This window comes from Acanthochromis polyacanthus, chromosome 15, assembly GCF_021347895.1.
Source record: "Acanthochromis polyacanthus isolate Apoly-LR-REF ecotype Palm Island chromosome 15, KAUST_Apoly_ChrSc, whole genome shotgun sequence".
In the NCBI taxonomy this organism is placed as follows: Eukaryota; Metazoa; Chordata; class Actinopteri; family Pomacentridae; genus Acanthochromis; species Acanthochromis polyacanthus.
In genome coordinates, this window is record NC_067127.1 from 12,106,251 (window position 1) to 12,125,104 (window position 18,854).

The following is an 18,854-nucleotide window of genomic DNA, read 5'->3' on the forward strand; positions in this document are numbered from 1 at the left end:
TCAGTCTTCCTTTACTTCTCCGTCCATTTAAATAACCTAACAGGGAAAAAGCAGGATGTTACTGAGGTTTATTGCATACAATATATGCAAGACAATGCATCACATTTACTTTTTTATAAAACATTGCAGCTAATTAACATTTTTAGGTCAATTTATCACATATAATTGATGTAGCTTATTTGAATGCATTTGGAGCTAACACAATCCCCACCTCCACAGTGTACCGGAAAGTCAGTCATTACAAAGTCTATCAAAACCTGTGGCGAGTTCTTATTTACAAAACGACACACTACTCCCCTATTTCAACTTTATAAAAGTACATTACAAAATCTGACCAAGTGAAGTTGTTACAGTACAAATGTTGAAAGCAAAGAACGCATATCTCTAAGTACGCCATTACTGAAGGCAGAACAGTCGAAACTTTCCAGCGAACAAAAAGGGAAAGAATTCAAGTGTAATCAGGTACAAACAATGAGCAGAGAAGGAAGAAATTGCCATAATGCTTGAACAAACAAGCACAACCCAACTCACATTGCAGCTGAAATAAATTAGACAGTAGAAAACAATTAACCTCCAAGACGCAGTTAACTGATAAATAGCTGATAATGTATTGCTTTATCAGTAAACCCAGTACTCCACTGTACTGCAAAATGGCTCTCCTAACACATGGTCCTTTCATAATGAACTGTAATGATGTTAAATTATACATTTTGATCTTATGTGTATCAGACAGATATCTCAGTTTGGCAGAAGACAACAAAGAGCAGCAAAAAGAAGTAAACAAAAAGATATTGTGGGCTTGATCTCGACAGACCAGTAGATAAGTATTCAAATATGAATCACAGCTGACAGTTTTTCTTCTGCTTTTGTCGACACTTCATTCAGCGAAAGTGCTCCTTCAGCTTCCACATGCCCTCCTGACCAGAGGTCCTATGAAAGTCACAGATGCTCCTAAGTAGCTCTCTAAAAACAGGCGCCTGCTCTTGGGTCAGTCTTGGTCTGAAGTACTCCAGTACTTCCTGGGTGGTGGCCTGTCCATCCACATTCGCCTGGAAGGCCACGAAATTGCGCAGATCCACCAACAGCTCGTCGTGCTCAGTGGGCGGAGCAGGAGGGAGGCTCGTTCCTGCAGCAGCGGCGCTATTCTCCTCCTCCTCCTCTTCTTCTTCGTCTCTCTGTCTGGAGGGTATGTTGAGGTGATGACGAGCTTTCATCTTGGCCAGCAAAGAGGAGGAGGATAGTGGGGCGGAGTTTGAGTCGCTATCTCCGGCCTCGCCACTGAAATGAGCTCCTGAACCGGGTTTCTTTGACAGAGACTGCTTTACAATCGCAGCATCCTAAACAGAGAAATCATTCAAGTCATTCAAGTAATTCAAGTCATCACTCTAGAGTGGCATTTTTTCATACAACACTGCTGTTACCTTGCATTTGCTCAGAGTGGGGGCAGACTGAACAGGAGGTCCAATTAAGAGAGAATTCTTCTTTTGTCCAAAACGTTTCCTGAGACAGCAAAAACAAAAAAATGTAGGTATTTGTTTTACATGAGGTAAGTAAAGCTTTAAACAACCAGTGTCAGGGTGAGACTCTGTACCTCGCAGGCGGTGGAGGAGGTGTATTGAAGGGAAGTCTGCACTTCTGCCGAGAAACCTTTAGAGCTTTGAGGGCGTCTTTAGCCACCCTGTTGGCTTCTGCTTCCACAAGAACGTAATCGGGATTGGATGACTCCATGATGGTGTCATGCTGCATCACACTGTGGATACCTGAAGAAGACAGAGGAACGCAAGTAATAAAACAGTGATCAACGAAGAAGCTCACTGACTCAGGAGACTTACTGAAAAAAATGTCAGACACGGTTCGGTTTGTGCACAAAAAACCTACCAGACTTCTTGAAAAGCTTTGCCAAGACGTAATCATCAGATTTTTTCTGGTCCTCTGGTGCATTGTCTTCGCTGTCTGCCTTCTTATATGTCCTTCTCTTCACCAAATGGGAGATGCGGTGGCCCTCAAATCGAGCATCTCGGGAGTGTTTGCGTTTCTTGCGTTTATGTTTATCCAAGTCAGCTGGATCACAGTGCTTCCTTTTTTCTCTGTGTTTCTGTGGACTAGTCAGGGCAGAGTCTTTGTCCCTGGGTTGGTGATTTTTGTGTGCTGGCTTGGCTGCATCCCAGTTCCTGCTATTATTATTATTATTATTCTGTATATTTGCTGACATATTTGGCACTATATCCACGCCATTTTGCCCGGTGTTTTGACCGTCCATCGGAACATTTGGCTTACCCTGAAAGGTTTTACTGCATGGAGAGATGTTTCCATCTCTTGCTGGAATATCTGTCGAGGAGTGTCTGTTGTCTGCGCTTGCTTCATTCAAGTTTTCTAAGGAGTGTTGATGTGCATGGCTGCCATAGTTTACAGTGCATGATGGCTTTGGTCTGTCGGGTTTCTTGGGCGCTTTGACATCAGAGCCCGTACCTGTTTGTGGATAAAAACAAAACTTGTCAGGTGAATTCTCTCACATCCATTTTTGAAAAAGACTCAGGTAATCTAATAAGTGTGCAATAAAATGCTGAGAACAAAATGCACAAACAAACAAAAAAGGTAAATCTGCAGACCTGCAAATATGGCACTGGTCTCAGTCCCCTGGGCTCCATCAGGGTCAGCTAGGGTGAAGAGCTCATAGATGTCATTAGACTTGAAGAACCGTCTTTGTTTGGGATCCTTCAGAACACGATTGGTGAGAAACTGTTTGAAGATTTGCCTGATTTACAACAGACATAACACAGAATTAGATACTTGTAAGTAATTTGCTATTTTAACTCAGTAGGCATTCCCAATCCTCTGTCACCACAGAGTAGTTTGGCTGATGGATGAGAAAATTAACCTCACTGCTGTAGGTATCAAAATAGAATCCCTGCAGTTCTTGCTTTTTGAAAGCACTTTACAGGCACAAACCAAACAGAGCAACAGTTTAGAAGTCCTCAATTGGCCATTTAATAATGCAGGAAAGCTTTTCAATTACTGGGAACCGGGATAGTGCAAGTAGTAATACAGCAGTGATGTAAGCAATTAGTCATGTCATTACCAATATGCATGACTGTGAGAAGTCAATGGAAAGACAACTAAAATTGAAGATTGGGTGGGAGAAAGCCAACAGAGGATTTTTAAATCTTGAGTTCTCAGAGTTGTATGATTGAATATTATGAAGTGCTTACAGCCATACATAAAAATACGATGTCTGACCTGTGGTAGATTTTCTCTTCGATGGTCCCTGCAGTCAGCAGCCTGTAGATTGTTACTTGCTGCTTTTGACCGATCCTCCATGCTCGTTCCCGAGCCTATGAACATCATAACACATTCAGCTAAATGAGTAAGGACAGTCATGCAATGTTACAGTATTCTAAGTGAAGAGAGCAGCAAGTAAACTAGAGGTCAAAAACTCTCAGGATCTAGAAATAATTTCATCGTAAAAAATAATGCTGCTTTAAAAATAAGACGTAGATGAGAAATAATACACCTAGTAAAGTTTGATTTGACTTATTTTATGTGTGTGTCTGTCTAACCTGTGTGTCGGTACTGGGGTTCCAGTCTGGGTCATAAATGATGACTCTGTTGGCTCCAGTCAGATTGACTCCCAGACCTCCAACTTTAGTGGTCAACAAGAAGATAAAAATGGATTTGTCCTGTAACAAAGAAAGGCAAGAGAAAAAATGTTGGTGACTAATGAACATCAAGTACACAGTTTTATACTCAGAGTGATAACTGCTGTAGCGTATAATAATCTAAAAATTTTCATTACTAAATAGAAAAATCTAATGCGAGTAAAATGACAATCCTCTGCGCCTAACAAACCCTATTTAAAGAGCATAAAATAGCTCAATGCAAACATAATAAGCTTTGACTAGACTTACTATTAGATACAACACATTCAATTCTAATAGGTTTTGTAGATACACATTCACTGGTCTAATGCCTCATGATATTTCCACATCTTACACACTCATAAAATAGGCTACATCCACTCTGAAGAACAGATTGTTATCAATTAGTGTTTCCACCTCAGGGTGAGCAGAGTTCCACTGAAGCATTTTGTCCCTCAGGACAGGATTTTCATGGGAAACACTCAGAGCCATTAGGGATGACTAATCCTTACCTCGTTGTAGCGAGCGATGAGCGGCTGTCGAGAAGCTATTGTGGTCGTGCCGTCCATTTTCAGATACGAGTAGTCATTCTCCCTTACAAACACCTCCAAGATGTGCAGCATCTGGAAATGAGTGAGATGATAAAAAGAGCAACGAGACACAGAGAAGGGAAAATTGTGAGAGGAGGCAGAGACAGGGAAAAAGGGGGCTGAGGTTTGGATTATCTCTAAAAGGATTAGAGCAGATTAATATTACATGGACAGAGATACCGACAGGGAGGGTCTCAGGTTCCCTCTGAGGGATAATCTCATTGGTATTGACTGCAACAGCTGGGGCCTCGATCACATATACACACTCTTGAGCTTGCGCACCCTCTCCAACTCTCTCACTCACAAAATTTCACAGACAACTTGAAGGTAGCCAGCAGCAAATACATAGAAATTGCATCACAATTTAAGTTATTAGTTGCCTATACAAAGATACACCTGAGAGCATGAACATAAACTCTTCTAATAAAGTAGTATCATTCATATTGGCAGCTATTTTTGCAAAGTGAACAGAAAGTCAGAGTACTGTGTTTCTAACCTGTCTAGACTGAGTGAAGAGCAGGACCCTGTGGCCCTGTTTGAACCAGAGACGTAGCAGTGACTCCACCACTATCAGCTTGCCGGAGCGTTTCCAAAAGCCAAAGTGTTCCTCTTCAGTTAGTTGCTCCTCTGGGATTCCCCTCAGTATCCGGGGCCCACCGGAGAAAAGGTCGGGGTGGTTACAGATCTTACGGAGTGCTATCAAACCTGAGAATACCTAAACAGCAAAAAAAAACAGGAAAAGGAACAAAAAGGCTCTCAAACACATAATTTTCTTCATGAACACAAACTTACTGACAGAACTTGTGTAAAATGCTGATGGATTTTACTGCATTTCAGTGTTGCACCTTTAAACAAATAAACACATTTACTTTAGTCTACAGGAATGAGTTGCATAATTTATTTACAGACAATAAAGGCTGTGTATCTTGATGAAGGCCCAACGGTCACTGCATTAGTAATGGTGGTTAATGGACTGAGAGTGACCACTGTATACGTCTATAAGAGCGTGTGTGTGTGTGTGTGTGTGTGTGAGTGCAAAATCTGTGGTCACCCTCGGCTCTCCAACCACGTCCATTTGGTCAGTGGTGATAAATGGTAGAGTCTTTTTCTCTTGGGTCGAGCTAATGTGAGAAGAACAACTGCACAGCCTTCTTACAGTGAGCACCTTAAAGAGTACTGAAGTTAAGCTAGAAGGGGGTTTAACGAAATTTACATGGCACAATAATTTGAATTCCACGGATGCCACTTCAAGGTGGGGATCTTTAATTGTACAAGAGTTCAGGAAAACACACATAAATGCCTGTGAGTGAGAAAGATGAACTGAAAATCATCAATTAGGTGGTTAAATAATGAATAAGGCAAGTCTTATTCCTGGAAATCTCCTCCTCGACCATGAGTTTTGTCCTCCTTATCCCTGTATTGTGTCGAGAAAAAGAGCCCAAATGGAAAAACCTCAAAACAAAGACAGAGAACCTGCTTAAACTATGAAAGTGAGGCTTACCTGCATGTCCCCATTTAGTATTTGGTAAACTTCTTTGGAATCTAAGAAGCTCTGATACACCTGCCGCTGGTCTTCTGTCAATCTACAAAACAGGACCTACACACACAAACACAGAGGGCAGTGTTAGAGTGCGTAATGAGCAGCGAACATCCACTTTAAAGCCCCTTGATGAAGTGAGTGTGTGAGAAGAGAAATTAGAGGGAAGCAATGCGTTTTTTGAAGCCAGTGCCGTCCCGAGGGACTGACTTAATGAGCTGAAGTGGACTGAGAAGTCAACCAGCGTCAGCCACGAGGACAGACCAGAGACTGGCCACCTTAATGAATACCTGCTTCTTTTACTTTACTGGGACTTTATTAGCTGGCTTCACCTGACAAGGGCCATGCACATTCATCAAATACTCCTTAGACAAGGCACAAAGAGTCACATCCAATCAGATAAACATCTCCCCTGTTAAGAGAACCAGGCATTACAGGATGTTCAATACTTAGACAGAGCAGGGTCAAATGACTTAGAGTATGATGAATACCTGTTCATTTTTGTCAGGTAAGGAGAGGTTGGCCTTGACATCTTCCTTCATTCTTCTGAGGAGGTAAGGATTTATAGTGTCCCTCAGCACACACGCACACTTGAATGCTGTCTGGACCTGAAAGTTCACAACAGTTAAACCCTTTAGAAAAAACAAATTGCATCAAAACAAAGGCAACCTTCAGTTCAGTGTGTCAAACAAACATCAGTCACACACGTCAGTGTTCATGGTTCCTGAGGCATGACTGTCATTTACCCGCTCTTCTGCTCTCTCATATCACCTCCCTCATGCTGTTGTCCCTCTCAGCTGTACGAACCATTAAACATTGATCAGAGTGCTGTCAGTCTCGAGGGACAGAGCCCTCCTCTTTCATCAGTACTACTGGCCAGCTCCATTGGAAAAAGAGGGGGAGTCTGAGAAACACTTGGTCCCACCCCACACTAGAAGTCCCACTGCAAATGGCCTGCTACACCTTATCTGGAGTCAGTGCTAAAAGCCAGTTAGCCTTTTAAACATTAACTCACTGTGGGTCCACAGAGGGATCAAAGACACCCCTAGCAAAGCTGGAGGGGACAATAACATGATGGGATTTAAGCCTCAGTGGAGGTCAGAGTGGAAAACAAGAAGAAGAGGGCAGCAGATGATCCAGTGATCTAGGAAAAAGCTGCTGACAGGGTTCACATGGGGGGAGCAAATGCATGCTTCAGTAATGGATGGCGTATCCACATGCTCATAAAGCCCCACCCCAAACACATATGTTTATACATACACGTAGCTGTACATACATACACTTTATGTATCATCTGAGGGCCTGCTTTGCTGCACTGAGAATTTCGAGAAGAGGATAAGGCAGCAGAGCTTTGCCCTCTCTGACCATTTAATAACATTAATAATTAGTAAAGGTTTTTATTATCGACAGCGGAAGAAGCATCAATAGCCGGCTTAAATAATTAAATCTATACAGTCAGTGGGTTATTAACGATTGGACACTAATGACAAAGGGCTACAATTTAGCTCACTGGCTCTCTACTTTAGCCTCTCCCTCTCACACACACACTAGGGATGTACTGAAGTTCCTTTGCAAGGCCCTGCATTATCCTGAACTGCACTTAATGGCTCTGTTGTTCCACTATCTCTCCTTCTTACCTGCTTCCTTCTAGCTCTCCAGCATTGACAATACATGGATGTGTGTGACTAGTGTTCTCAAATGACACCAGTCTATTTATAGACGTTATGGATAATGAACTGATAATATCATTATAAGTTGAATTTAAATAACTAGGAAAAAGAGTGAGGAACAGAAACTGAACAAATCCTAACAACGTATTTGTAATTGTGTTCATTTACCTGCACAGGTGAGGCATTGCTGTATCCTCCCATGGTAATTGGCACAGAGAACTGCTCCATGAAGACAGGCAATGTCCCCAGTTTGCCAGGGAAGACAAAGTCAAACAGAGACCACAACTCCTTCAAATTGTTCTGCAAAGGTGAGCCTGACAGGATGAACCTGTGAGGAGTGCGAAACTAGACAAGAGAAAGGAGAAATGCTAGTTGTGTTTTCCAACACGAGAATTATTGCAGAAAATATTGCTTCTAAATGAAGAAAAACAAGCACTAGTGGGGCACACACCAAAAGAAAGATGCAGAAAGAAGCAAGGATGCAAGACTTATAAACAATACAGTTCACTTTCAACTCATAACGACATTTGTGTGCAGTTGCTTGTGTATCTGTATGGGAAAATACCTGCTTGCAGGCCGTGGTAACTCCAGCATTTGGATTCCTGATCTTATGGCCCTCATCCAGTATAATGTAGTGCCAGTCGTAGCGCTGTAGGGTGTCCTGCATATTCCTCACAGCTGAATAAGAGGTGATCAGGATACCATGACACGATGCTATTTCTGGAATTAATTTTTCCTGCAAAAGACACAAAACAAAGGCAAAATCTTTAGTTCAGGTTTTTGTCAGTGTGATTTCTATCTCTATTTAAAAGAGCGTTCAAATAGGGAAACTGTCTCCATATGGCTGAAGAGAGATGGAAGAGGGGATAAGGTTAGGAGGTAATATGGCATAAACAGACCTCTAGTGCCCCCCAGAGGAAAAAACAACCCTGTAGGAAACTTTCAAGTTAAATTATGAACATGAAGATCCAAAACACATGCACACACAAGTACACGTGTACCTTGTTGCTAGTGAAGGAACCAGTTTCATGTAGAACTGCCACTCTGAAAGGTGGCCACCAGGTGTGAAACTCCTTCACCCACTGATGCATGACTGTAGCTGGGCACACAATGACTGTCGGACCCAGTCCAACATACCTACAACCAAACACACACAGTAGAGACATGTTTAATCCCAAACCTGCGATTAGGATGGGGAAACAGAGGAACTTGGTTCATTTAACTTTGGGTAACCTCAGCAAATTCTATTAGCAAATTACAGTCATCATTTCTGTAAAATTATGGAAAATAAAGGCTCTCCCAATAAGTATAGAAATAAAAACAGGCATGGCTTGCAGGTACAATGTGGGAGAGAAAGCTGAGCACGTGTACAATAACACAACAAAATGATCCAACTACAAAGTCTTCCTCTACTTCTCAAGTCAATCTCTGCACCCAACAAATGAATCAAACAAAGTGCATGAACATATATCCTCAGCTCCTCTGTGAAGATTTACAAGAACTTTGTCAAACACACAAACACACACACACACACACACACACACAAAGATACACTAATGGGCTGGTATGAACCTTAGCCTGGTGGAAGCTATTGATACCGGGCCATAATTGAGTTTGCAAGCAATCAATTTGTGGGCGTCTACAGTAGACAAAGTATTGACCGTCAGAGAAGCTCCTCCTTCTCGATGCATGAGCGTCATTTGTGCAGTAAAACCAGATTACCTCCTTCGTATTTTCTGTGACTGATTTGTTATTCCACGCCCGCTCCACCCCCACTTTAGGAGTCTAAAATTCATTTTAAGTGTTCATGAAGACACACGGCCTCACACAAACGCACGCAGAGTGTCAGTGTTTTCTCTGATGTCTGCAGTAAGAAAGTGAAGAGTCTGATAATTGAAACATGTTTAATAATTCAGATGAACACTCTCAAGCAGAAATCCCCCTAATCAAATATTCATACCATACAGACACACAGTCTCTGGACACAGTTTGTTTGTGTGGGTGTTTGTGTGTGCGTATACCTGTAGTTGGACCCTCTAGTTCTCAGTTTGCTGTAGCTCAGTCCGGCCAGAAAGCTGATGACCTGGATGGTTTTACCCAATCCCATCTCATCTCCCAGGATGCCGCCTGCCTGCTGACAGTGAAGTTCCCACATCCACCGCACACCTGTCTGCTGGTATCTAAAAATGTGATACACATACATGCAAATCATTTCAAACGCCTGCATGTCACAGCAACCACATGCATCCAAAGGAATGCACATGACAGGATGACCTATCAATCACATTTCAACCGAAATCTGGTTAATTTATGCCTCTCAGTAAGCGCTCAAGTGATTAAATTACATAATCCCTACAATTAGATGAATGATAAAGAATGTGAGGTATGATAACTGTACTGGCAATCCAAAAAAAAATCTTCCTACAGTGATTAATATAATACTAAGCTATTATTTAATCCTTGCAAAAAGCAGACAAGATGTAATAAAAGTACAATTACAGTTAAAAGTTGGCTTGGCAAAATGTAATTTATCAATCAGAAAACTGATGTCACGATGATGAAACAGTTTTAAAACAACAAAATGTTTTTTTTAATGACTATTAGTGACCTATACCTGCAGTTAACAAATGAACTTTATGGCTTATTGATTATATAATCTTTAGTTATAAACAAATACAGGGTAAAAGTCTTTCAGAGCAGTGGGTGTGATCCAGAGCAAAGTACATACAATTGTGCTCATAAGTTTACATACCCTGGCCAAATTTTTGAAATATTGTCCTTTATTTTTTAGCAAATATGTTTGTTAATGGAAACATTTTCTTTCATTTAGGGCTGGTGTTTAGACAAAGCTATTTATTGTCATGCAATTGTATTTGCTCTGATCATTCGTGTTTTCATTAAAGAATAGAGTATATTTTACAAATTCTGCCAGGGTATGTACACTTATGAGCACAACTGTAAATAACCTTCACACAATAAATGTTTAATAGTTTAGTTTTTCATGCTATCACAATCAAAAACTCAAACTGAACTTACTTGTAAAGCTTTTTCCAGAGGAAACCAGGAACTTTGAAGCCTTCGTCAAATTCTGCATCGCTGTCATCTGTAAGCTCCTCACCTCTTTCTCTCTTCTCCTCCCTTTCTCGAAGCCGCTGCCGCTTCCATTTCCTGGCGTGAAAATGAGCGTGTTAGTTTGCATGAATAGTAAAATAGATTCTCCTGTTTTGGTTAGAAGATCTTAGTGAGCCAAGGAAATTAAGACCTGCTTCATCTTTCCACGTCACCGAAGAACTGACAGCTAATTCTGTCTGCAGCAGGGATTAATATTGTGTGACGCACGCAAAAGTAGAATTATTTACTGATTGAAGCCGAACGAAATATTTCAAGATGAAGTTTCATGTTGGATTTATCTGTCTATTTGCCTCGTAAGAGATGAGTAACCAGTCCAGAGTGCATGCTGCCACTATAGTTTCACAGTTCTGCAGCATGCAAGCCCAAACAGGACAAGTGGATACAGATAATGGATATTAGGATGTTCTATCTGACCTCTTGCACTGTGCTATTTATTTTAAGACTTGTCTACACAGGTGTATGGATAGCAAATGTTTTGAGCTGTGGGTATTTCCCTTGAGTGGTGGAACATCTACAGCAAAAAGGGAAATGTAAAGGAGAACAGTTTTAATAGTGCAGGAGAGAGGGCAGTTAGAGGCACAGTCGTCGCACAGCAAATGAAGATTGATACAGACAATTAGTAGTGCGAGTTCCCCAGAAAGGTGTGAGGTGCAGAGGATAAGAATCCATCTTCATTTGGGCCTGGTCCTGTCACCCTGCCACAAAACTGGTCCTTTAGCTGAGCCTGGGAGACCACACTCTCTAATTAAGTCAAGACTAAGCATTGGTTCAGTTAATTACACTTTTCTGCCCCCACTCCACCCCCACCCAACTACAAATACCGCCCGCTCTAATAATATCATTCCTCACATAAGCTAGCCTCACCATCCATGCCGTGTCTATGCTGTTGAATTGACATTCAGTCACTATAGTGTAGAAAAAGGACACATGCCAACACAATTTATTTGGCAGCTATAAATATGAAATCTCATTAGGGCTGCTCTTCCATTAATTTGAGCATTAGAGTGAGTGAGTGTATAAAACCATGTGCAGGAGGATAATTAGGCCAGTGTGAGAGCAGAGAGAGAAGAAGAGCAGGGAGTGAATTTGCTTAGTCAAGAAACAGCTGCCAATCTCATCTGGGATTAACTCTCTTTCTGCACTATGGAGCCAGCAAAAACCAACTGCTTTTCTCCTTAAGTAAAAGGAATAACAATAGCACATTTGCACCACTGCCATTACAAATGTGATGCAAAGTAAAAAGCTCAATCTGGCGTTTGTTGAGCATGTCATTTGCAGGCGTGGATTTCTGCACGCTCTTCAGACGAAAACTGATAAAACTTTTGCACCTTTGCATCCAACCACAAATCCAAATGCAAGTTTCTAGCAGCATATATATTCAAAGCGCACAATCATACCTTATTCGTTGCCGGTAGTACTCTACGTCTCCATCATCTTTGACTCTTTTGGCTTTACCGTTGTCATCCTCGTCTTCATCTGAACTCTCAGGACAATATTCTTCCTCACTGTCTTTTCTCTTAACTTTCTTCCGCCCTGTCCCTTCAGCTTTTCTTCGATATGGTTTCAACTCGTACTCTTCATCATCATCCTCCCCAAAGCCCTCTTCAATGGCTTCCCTCTCCTCTTGCTCAGGATCTATTAATTCATCACTGGGCAGGTACTCTGACCCCTCGCTGTCTGTCTCCTCTCCTTCAGGGTGATGCTTCTTTCTTGGTTTGGGGAGGTGTGGCTCAGGTTTGGGCCGAGCCTTAGGATGAGCCTTCAAAGCGGTTATCTGCAGCTTTCGCATGCGCTTCTTCAGTTTTTTATCCTTGGAAGAGGATCCGGTTCTTTGGGTTTTCCCATTATTAGAGCTCAGTCCAGAGCTTTTCTTTTTCTTTAGAAGAGGGACTTTCTTCCTCTCAGTTGCCAGTTTTGCCTGGTCCGCCAAATACTGGTCAAAGGCAGAGTTCTCAGCAAGCATCAATTTCCGGGGCTCCTTCTTCGCCTCTTTCTGCGGGATTCGGGTTCCAAAAGGAGTCATGTGACCTTTCCGGATAAGCTCCTCCCATTCAGTCTCCTGAGCTGGCATGAGCATGCTGCCCAGCGTGGACGGTCCAGCTTCTGGTACGTAACACAAAAGCAGAATTAGATACAGAAAGTCTAGTACGAAATCTTACACACCCTCAACACTTTTCTTAAGCACTTTGGCAGTACATAGGTACATATCAATGTTTACAATAGAAAATCCCTGTTTTGTTTGTATGTCACTCATGCACATGAGAACCAACCTCCAAGGGTTTGGAAAGACCAGTTTGTATTTTGTGAAGAAGAGAACCCTCCGCAATGTACCTTTAAGTGTGTAGATATACTCATATTTGCTCGTTAAAGCTGCTATTAAACAACTGTTGTTCAGTAAATTTGTGACTGAATTATAAATTAGTACTGAATCGCATTTTGGCAGGCAACAGCTAAGTAACTGGTCTTTATAGGTAACAACTGCAAAATGGTGTGTCCAAACAGTCTCAAATCTCAGTGATGTCAAGGTGTCAAAATGCAGCGAGGTTCACTGTAAGTTGAACTTTAGTTCCGCATTAATGCCATTAGATGTGTAGCTAACTATGACCTTCATAACTGATCAATCAGCCAACTATTTTCTCAACTGACCAACAGTCCAAAACATCCCAATATTTATGATATCATAACAGTAAGTAATATATTACAGTAAGTAAATAAAACCATTACATTTTGAAAAATGTCTTAAAATAATGATGATCAATTTTCTTTTCTTTTTATTAATCTATTAATTGACTAGTTCTTACAGATCTACTCATCAAATATTTGTTAGAATTGTTATTACATCAGCAAACGAATATTAAAAAATTTCTATTGAGAGCGGCTTTGCTTTTCTTTTTTTTATAGAGTTGATAGATTTTCTCATTGGACAACATATTTCGCCTCTGACACACCAATCAAACAGGAGCAAACAGATCTCAAGAGCTGGTACAAAACAGTAAACAGTGTTGTGTAGCTAGCTACATGTACAATAGAGAGAATATGTAAATACTAAATACATAGAAGTCACAAGAAAAACACAAGCGGACATCCATGTGTACTGCTAAAGTCAGTGTGATAGATTTCAGTGGGTGTGCCGAGGGCGAAATCTGTTGAAGGCGTAACATAAAAAGATAACCCGATAATCAAATACCCATCAACGCACTGTGATGTGTACTTTTGTACCGATCCAGAAATTTTAGATAGAAGCAATGCAACAGAAGAGCCTTCTTGACGACAACAACACCAGCGATTATTGATTCCATTTTGGCTTTATTTGTTACAAAGCTTTATGACCCTGGGTTTGTATTATCTATAGATAGCAGGGAAGCAGCCTTAACATTAAACACAGATTCCTCCCAATGAAACAGAATGAAAAGTCGGTTAAAAATTAAGATGCATCACCTTCCTCTCCATCATCCTCTGCCAACAGCTCAGCTTCCACCCTCTGAGCATCCTCTCCTCCCAGAATGGCCTGAAGTCGCTTCTGTTTGGCTCTGACTTTCTTCAGTTGTTTCTCCTGAATATGAAATTTCCACTGTCTTTACCATCGCTATCAATATTACGTTAAAATAACATTATCATGTAAACCATATTATTGTAATTTCACAGCCTGTCATATTTAGTCTTTTACCTTATTTTCTTTCTGTCGTTTGACAGATTCGATCTTCCTGCTGATGTCTTTGCTGGAGGCTGCATAGGGAGAGAGCTGCTCGATAATCTTGGTGATGTGTTTTAGAGACGCTGTAACAGACCTGAAACACAGAGGATTAAAAATAGAGTAGGACTTATCAACCCTTGCAAGGTTTATTGTAATTTAAAAATAAAAACAATATCTTATATAAAGATACTAGAGAGGCAATAAGCCATTTTTATGAATTTATTTGCCATAGCTGCTAGTTATCTGTTGCACAGAAATATATATGCGTTACTATTATTATCTGATCATAAACAAATGTAAATTAATTAAGACTGCTACAGGAACGATTCAACACTGTGTGTCCAATATTATCTGCAGTTATTGCCCTTTACCTGACATCATCCAGCACAGACTGGTACTCCTTCTCAGCTTCAGCTTTAGCTGCAGCCTGACTGGCCTCCTGGATTGCTTCATCCACTTGCTGCAGAACCCCTTGCTCGAGGACATCCTGGTCATACACAGCCACACCAAGGCCCTGCAGTTCATCCGCTCCAGAGCTGGCAGACGCTGCTTGAATGCGCTGTCGGTCGATCTGCAGCAAGGCTCCAGACCTCTTGCCAGCTAAATGCATCAATACATTAAATTACTTTGTGTTTGTCATGATAAATCGGTTTTTATTCTCTATCCTCTCTCTCAAAGTGTTGCATAGCTTACCACTGTTGCTCTCCCCAGGTCCAGTGTTGGCAGGATAAGCTGCAGCAGCCTCGGAGCCCTGACTGTTTTCAGGGAAACTGCAGATCGCTGAGCCCCATGTAGCTCCATCCTCCTCTGTCCCTCCCGGCGTTAGGGCAGCACTAGCCGGGCTGGAGAGAGAGGAGGGTACCTGGTCCTCTGCCCCTTCTACAGGCATGATTATGGAGCTGCCAACAGCATCAGATCAGTCAGGTGTCAACTCATTTAGACCATCAGCTATTCTAAGCTCTTAAAGACACTGACAAAGGGCTCTAACGCTCACTAAACCCATGTATTGTGACTTATCTTATCACTGTTTGAGCACAGGTTACGTCAATTGTTATATGAATTAGCATGTTAGGTAACACTTGCTTGTCACGTTAGCTTACTTTGCATAAAGGGTTTTATTTTCAAGTGAAGGAGTAGACATTGAAAGGAGGTAAGTAATCACATACGACTCTTGTTCTAAGCGAAGAATGTGGTACAATAAATGTTAAAATAACGACATAGGATTGAAAGAAACGTTAAATTCTCTGACAGGCGTCCATTGTTTACGTGGCTAGGCTAACGTGCTAGCTAACAGAGAGCAGAACAATATCAGCTGTTCCGCTTTGTTGACAAGAGTCTCTTTAAACTACCAGTAGGCTAAACACATCTCTACAACAGACACTAACTGTGGTATCAGCGCTCTATGGGTAAAGCTCTACATACATTAAATAGAGCCTCGAATCGACGATGACAGAGAATACTCACAAAACGTGCAGTTACACAACATCACTGCCTTGGTTTATGTCATGTTGCTACCAGCCTCGCTGCTGGCTTCCGGCTCTGTGGTCAATGAGTAACTTGTTGCAGAGCGCCCTCTGCTGGTCCACCGCGGCAGCAGCTCTCTGCCTCTAGGTGGCGCCACAAAACCATTTATTTTAGTGGAGAATCAGTGTCATTTCAGGTGCTTGTGTTGCTACACCTTCTTTATGTGGGGACCAAAACTAAGCTCTGTGAAATATTTTGGCCAGATTTGGAGGATTTTATATGTTTTCAGTCCTGGGAAAATTTGTGTTTTCACATAAACGCCTTACCTAGGAGACCAGTTTAGTGGCTTAATACTCGAGAGATACAACTCCAACAAAATTGTTTCCAGCAGATTCAAATAGTCACTTGGCTCCAGCAGATTATTGGCATTTTCAAACAGGGAACAAAAAAAGGTGATTTTGTTGTTTTGTTTTTTTTTAGATGAGGGTGGCTCTGTGACTCCAGAAAGTTCCAGTAAGTGTACACAAATGTATTCATAATTCCTGCTAAAAATACAGTTTTTAATTGACATTGCACCAACATTTGAGGCCTCTAACATTCAGTAGATGTGTGGCAAGTGTCCCTACATTCCAGTATTGCTATTTTGATATTCTAAAAATGATGATGTGGATTGATTTATAGGACAACAAAACACTATAAAAACTGGTGTACCAAGGGGTCTATATGTTGTCACCATATATGCAAAGTTACAAGTTACCTCCATGTTGTCTTCATGTTGAAATTCAACAATATATTCAGCCTATATTGCCCTCCTGAATTTTCCACTCTATGTTCTTGAAGTAAACAATGAACAGAGAAATTGATGATTTGACACACATCAAAATGCATGTGATGTTTATTCAGATACATCATTCCGAGTGCTGCAACAACAGGACAAGTAAAATATTACATCGATGTTGTACTAAACGCAGCAAAAGAAAACGATGCAACGGAGTCATCACTCCTGAACCGATTCACATAACATTTATTTGCAGAAAGGAAATTCTCAAAGCAATTTTCAATGTCTGTATTGGTCTTAATGTTAAGTTTGGATTGTCTTCTGTTCCTCATACTAGTTAGAGCTGGGATTATGACAGAACATCAGTATCCAACAGATATCATCAGATGGAGCTGACCCACTTGGGTGCATAACTTCTTCCGTTACGTCCTGCTCTTTTTCATCCTTGTCAGTGGTGAATCTCAGGCGCTACCAGTCCTCATACACACAGACTGCATTTTGATTTGCGCATAGGAGTTTTTTTTTTGTTGTTTTTAATTCAAAGTATAACATTTTCCAAGTGTGAAAAAAAAATCTCAATGTGCAGCCAAAATAAACTTTGTTTTTTGGCCACAGTGAATCCATTTATAAAGATTGAGCAAAATCTGAGTCAGTGCTGCAGCGTATTTACTGAATTCTGTCTGAATTGACACAGATTGACCAAACAGTGGAGGAACCATAAACTAGGAGGAACTGACTGAACCACTGAAATGTGCTGGTCTGGACCACATTTTGACATGTTGCCCATTGTATTTGTTTTTTGCGTAATCAGCTTGGGAGCCAGTTATATGCATGTATCCACTCAGACTCAGTGCAGCCAGACCTTGAAAAATTGTACTGTAGAGTAAGCCACTCCAAACCTCAAAACTTCCATTCCTCTACAAAGCATCCATCCCTTTTAGTTTTAGTGTAACTGCTTTTGAAAGGCTTGGGAAAGCCTTTACTTCATGGATGTCACAAACGTGAGCATTGCCAAGTATTTGCATCTCAGAGGAAGTTTATTTCCAGTGTCTTGCAACAATAAATGAAGGACTTAATTAAAATAACCTCTCCGCCTTGCAGTGTGGTGACTGAGCAACAGCCAGTAATCTTTCCAAACAATGTTATTTGTCTAAACAAACACATCTATATAGGGACAGATATTGCTGTCACCTTTGGCTCGTGAAGTGAAGGAAGATGGAGACAGTAGTCTAGTTTAGTCGCTTAGCTGGTGTATGTGGGTCACCTTTAGTGGAAACTCCTCAGGGACACTGGAGGGGATTTGAATTTTAAAAAGTCCTGAACCAAAAGGAAAGTGTGCCACAGTAAGAACTTGTGGTTTAATTAGTAGAAGGCCTGCAGTGTGCAGAGCTCTGATCAGGTAGCTTGCAGACACAATGTTTTCTTTGTTGGGTTGTGGATACAAGCAGCCACAGATAGGAGTCAGAATCAGTTAAATAAGCTATAAAGCTGCTGATAAATCACTCACGGTGGGAAATGAACAGATACATTCATGCAATGTTATACCTGTAAGGTTGAGCTGCAAAGCAGAATGTAAACCGTTTGTTCCTCCATCTTTTATGTATTTAACCACTACTTAACACCCTTTATCCTAGAAAGAGGAGCTGATATGTCTTGCCCACATCCTAATTTAGATAAAGTTCAGCTGGTTAAAGTCTGTTGATGGACCGCACTGAGCTCAAAGGATTTCATGGGTGGCAAAGCTGTTCAACATATGCATTCTTGTGTTAGCATGTGCGATAAATCTTTACTTCTGTGCATAGAACGGGTTAGTGGATTTATAGGGTGTAGGAGGTGCAAATCCCAGAGGGTGGGGTGGTGTGCTGTTAACACTGTTGCTCTGTGCTGCTTTGCATCATGACAGTGGAATAACAAGTCGAACAAGATTTAAAGACAGAGTGTTATAGGTTTAAGTTTACATTTGCAGAGCTTGGTGGGCCTGCTTTTCGAGGATTTTCTGTCAAGTTCTGGTTCCACAACATACTGAGTATTTATGTATATGAAAGGGTTAGTGAGGAAATAAGACAGTGTAAATACACTTCCACAGGTGATCCATGCTTAATACCCTGTCTTCCGTGTGTGGCGGCAGAGGATGAAGTTGTGTTTCTTCTGTTATCTCCTGCACACTGTCCTCCTCGCTCTGATGATGGAGTGTTTTAGGCTGTATGGCCTTCATCAGCTGTCTGGGACCAGATGAATGTCTTGAGGATGAAATCATCTTACAAAGAATCCTGTAAAACACAAGTATGGGATGCTTTCTTTAACTTGCATTCATATTTTTCTACAGTTAAACAGTGTGTCCCGTGTGTATTTGA

The 18,854-nt window shown here is 41.2% G+C and overlaps 1 protein-coding gene across 3 annotated transcripts; it reads right to left on the minus strand.

Annotated features, from left to right (window-relative positions):
- Positions 1 to 53: 53 nt before the first annotated feature.
- On the minus strand, positions 54 to 15,820 carry ercc6 (excision repair cross-complementation group 6). 3 transcript variants are annotated; one of them, XM_051960490.1, is made up of 22 exons: positions 15,723 to 15,820; positions 14,952 to 15,157; positions 14,630 to 14,858; positions 14,232 to 14,352; positions 14,003 to 14,117; positions 11,962 to 12,664; positions 10,469 to 10,600; positions 9,454 to 9,612; positions 8,434 to 8,569; positions 7,998 to 8,168; positions 7,601 to 7,777; positions 6,254 to 6,370; positions 5,727 to 5,822; positions 4,722 to 4,940; positions 4,148 to 4,258; positions 3,558 to 3,677; positions 3,238 to 3,332; positions 2,610 to 2,755; positions 1,879 to 2,469; positions 1,592 to 1,760; positions 1,422 to 1,500; positions 54 to 1,337 (listed from the first exon to the last, which is right to left on the minus strand). In XM_051960490.1, the coding sequence occupies exons 2-22, from the start codon at positions 15,145 to 15,147 to the stop codon at positions 882 to 884; spliced, it is 4,338 nt and encodes a 1,445-aa protein (XP_051816450.1). In that variant the 5' UTR covers positions 15,148 to 15,157; positions 15,723 to 15,820; the 3' UTR covers positions 54 to 881. The 3 variants fall into 3 exon arrangements, with proteins under 3 accessions (XP_051816450.1, XP_022061539.2, XP_022061540.2); XM_022205847.2 differs by having other exon boundaries at positions 11,962 to 12,667; XM_022205848.2 differs by having other exon boundaries at positions 11,962 to 12,667; positions 15,681 to 15,746.
- Positions 15,821 to 18,854: the final 3,034 nt, after the last annotated feature.

What these genes read in the sequence shown, in the direction of transcription:
- ercc6 (XM_022205847.2), bottom strand. Translation starts at nt 15,147, where the DNA reads ATGCCTGTAGAAGGGGCAGAGGACCAGGTACCCTCCTCTCTCTCCAGC. An exon ending in AGAGGATGATGGAGAGGAAG is followed by an intron (nt 12,668 to 14,002) that starts GTGATGCATCTT and finishes GTTACGTACCAG; the next exon opens with AAGCTGGACCGTCCACGCTG. An exon ending in GAAGAGAAAATCTACCACAG is followed by an intron (nt 2,756 to 3,237) that starts GTCAGACATCGT and finishes GTTGTAAATCAG; the next exon opens with GCAAATCTTCAAACAGTTTC.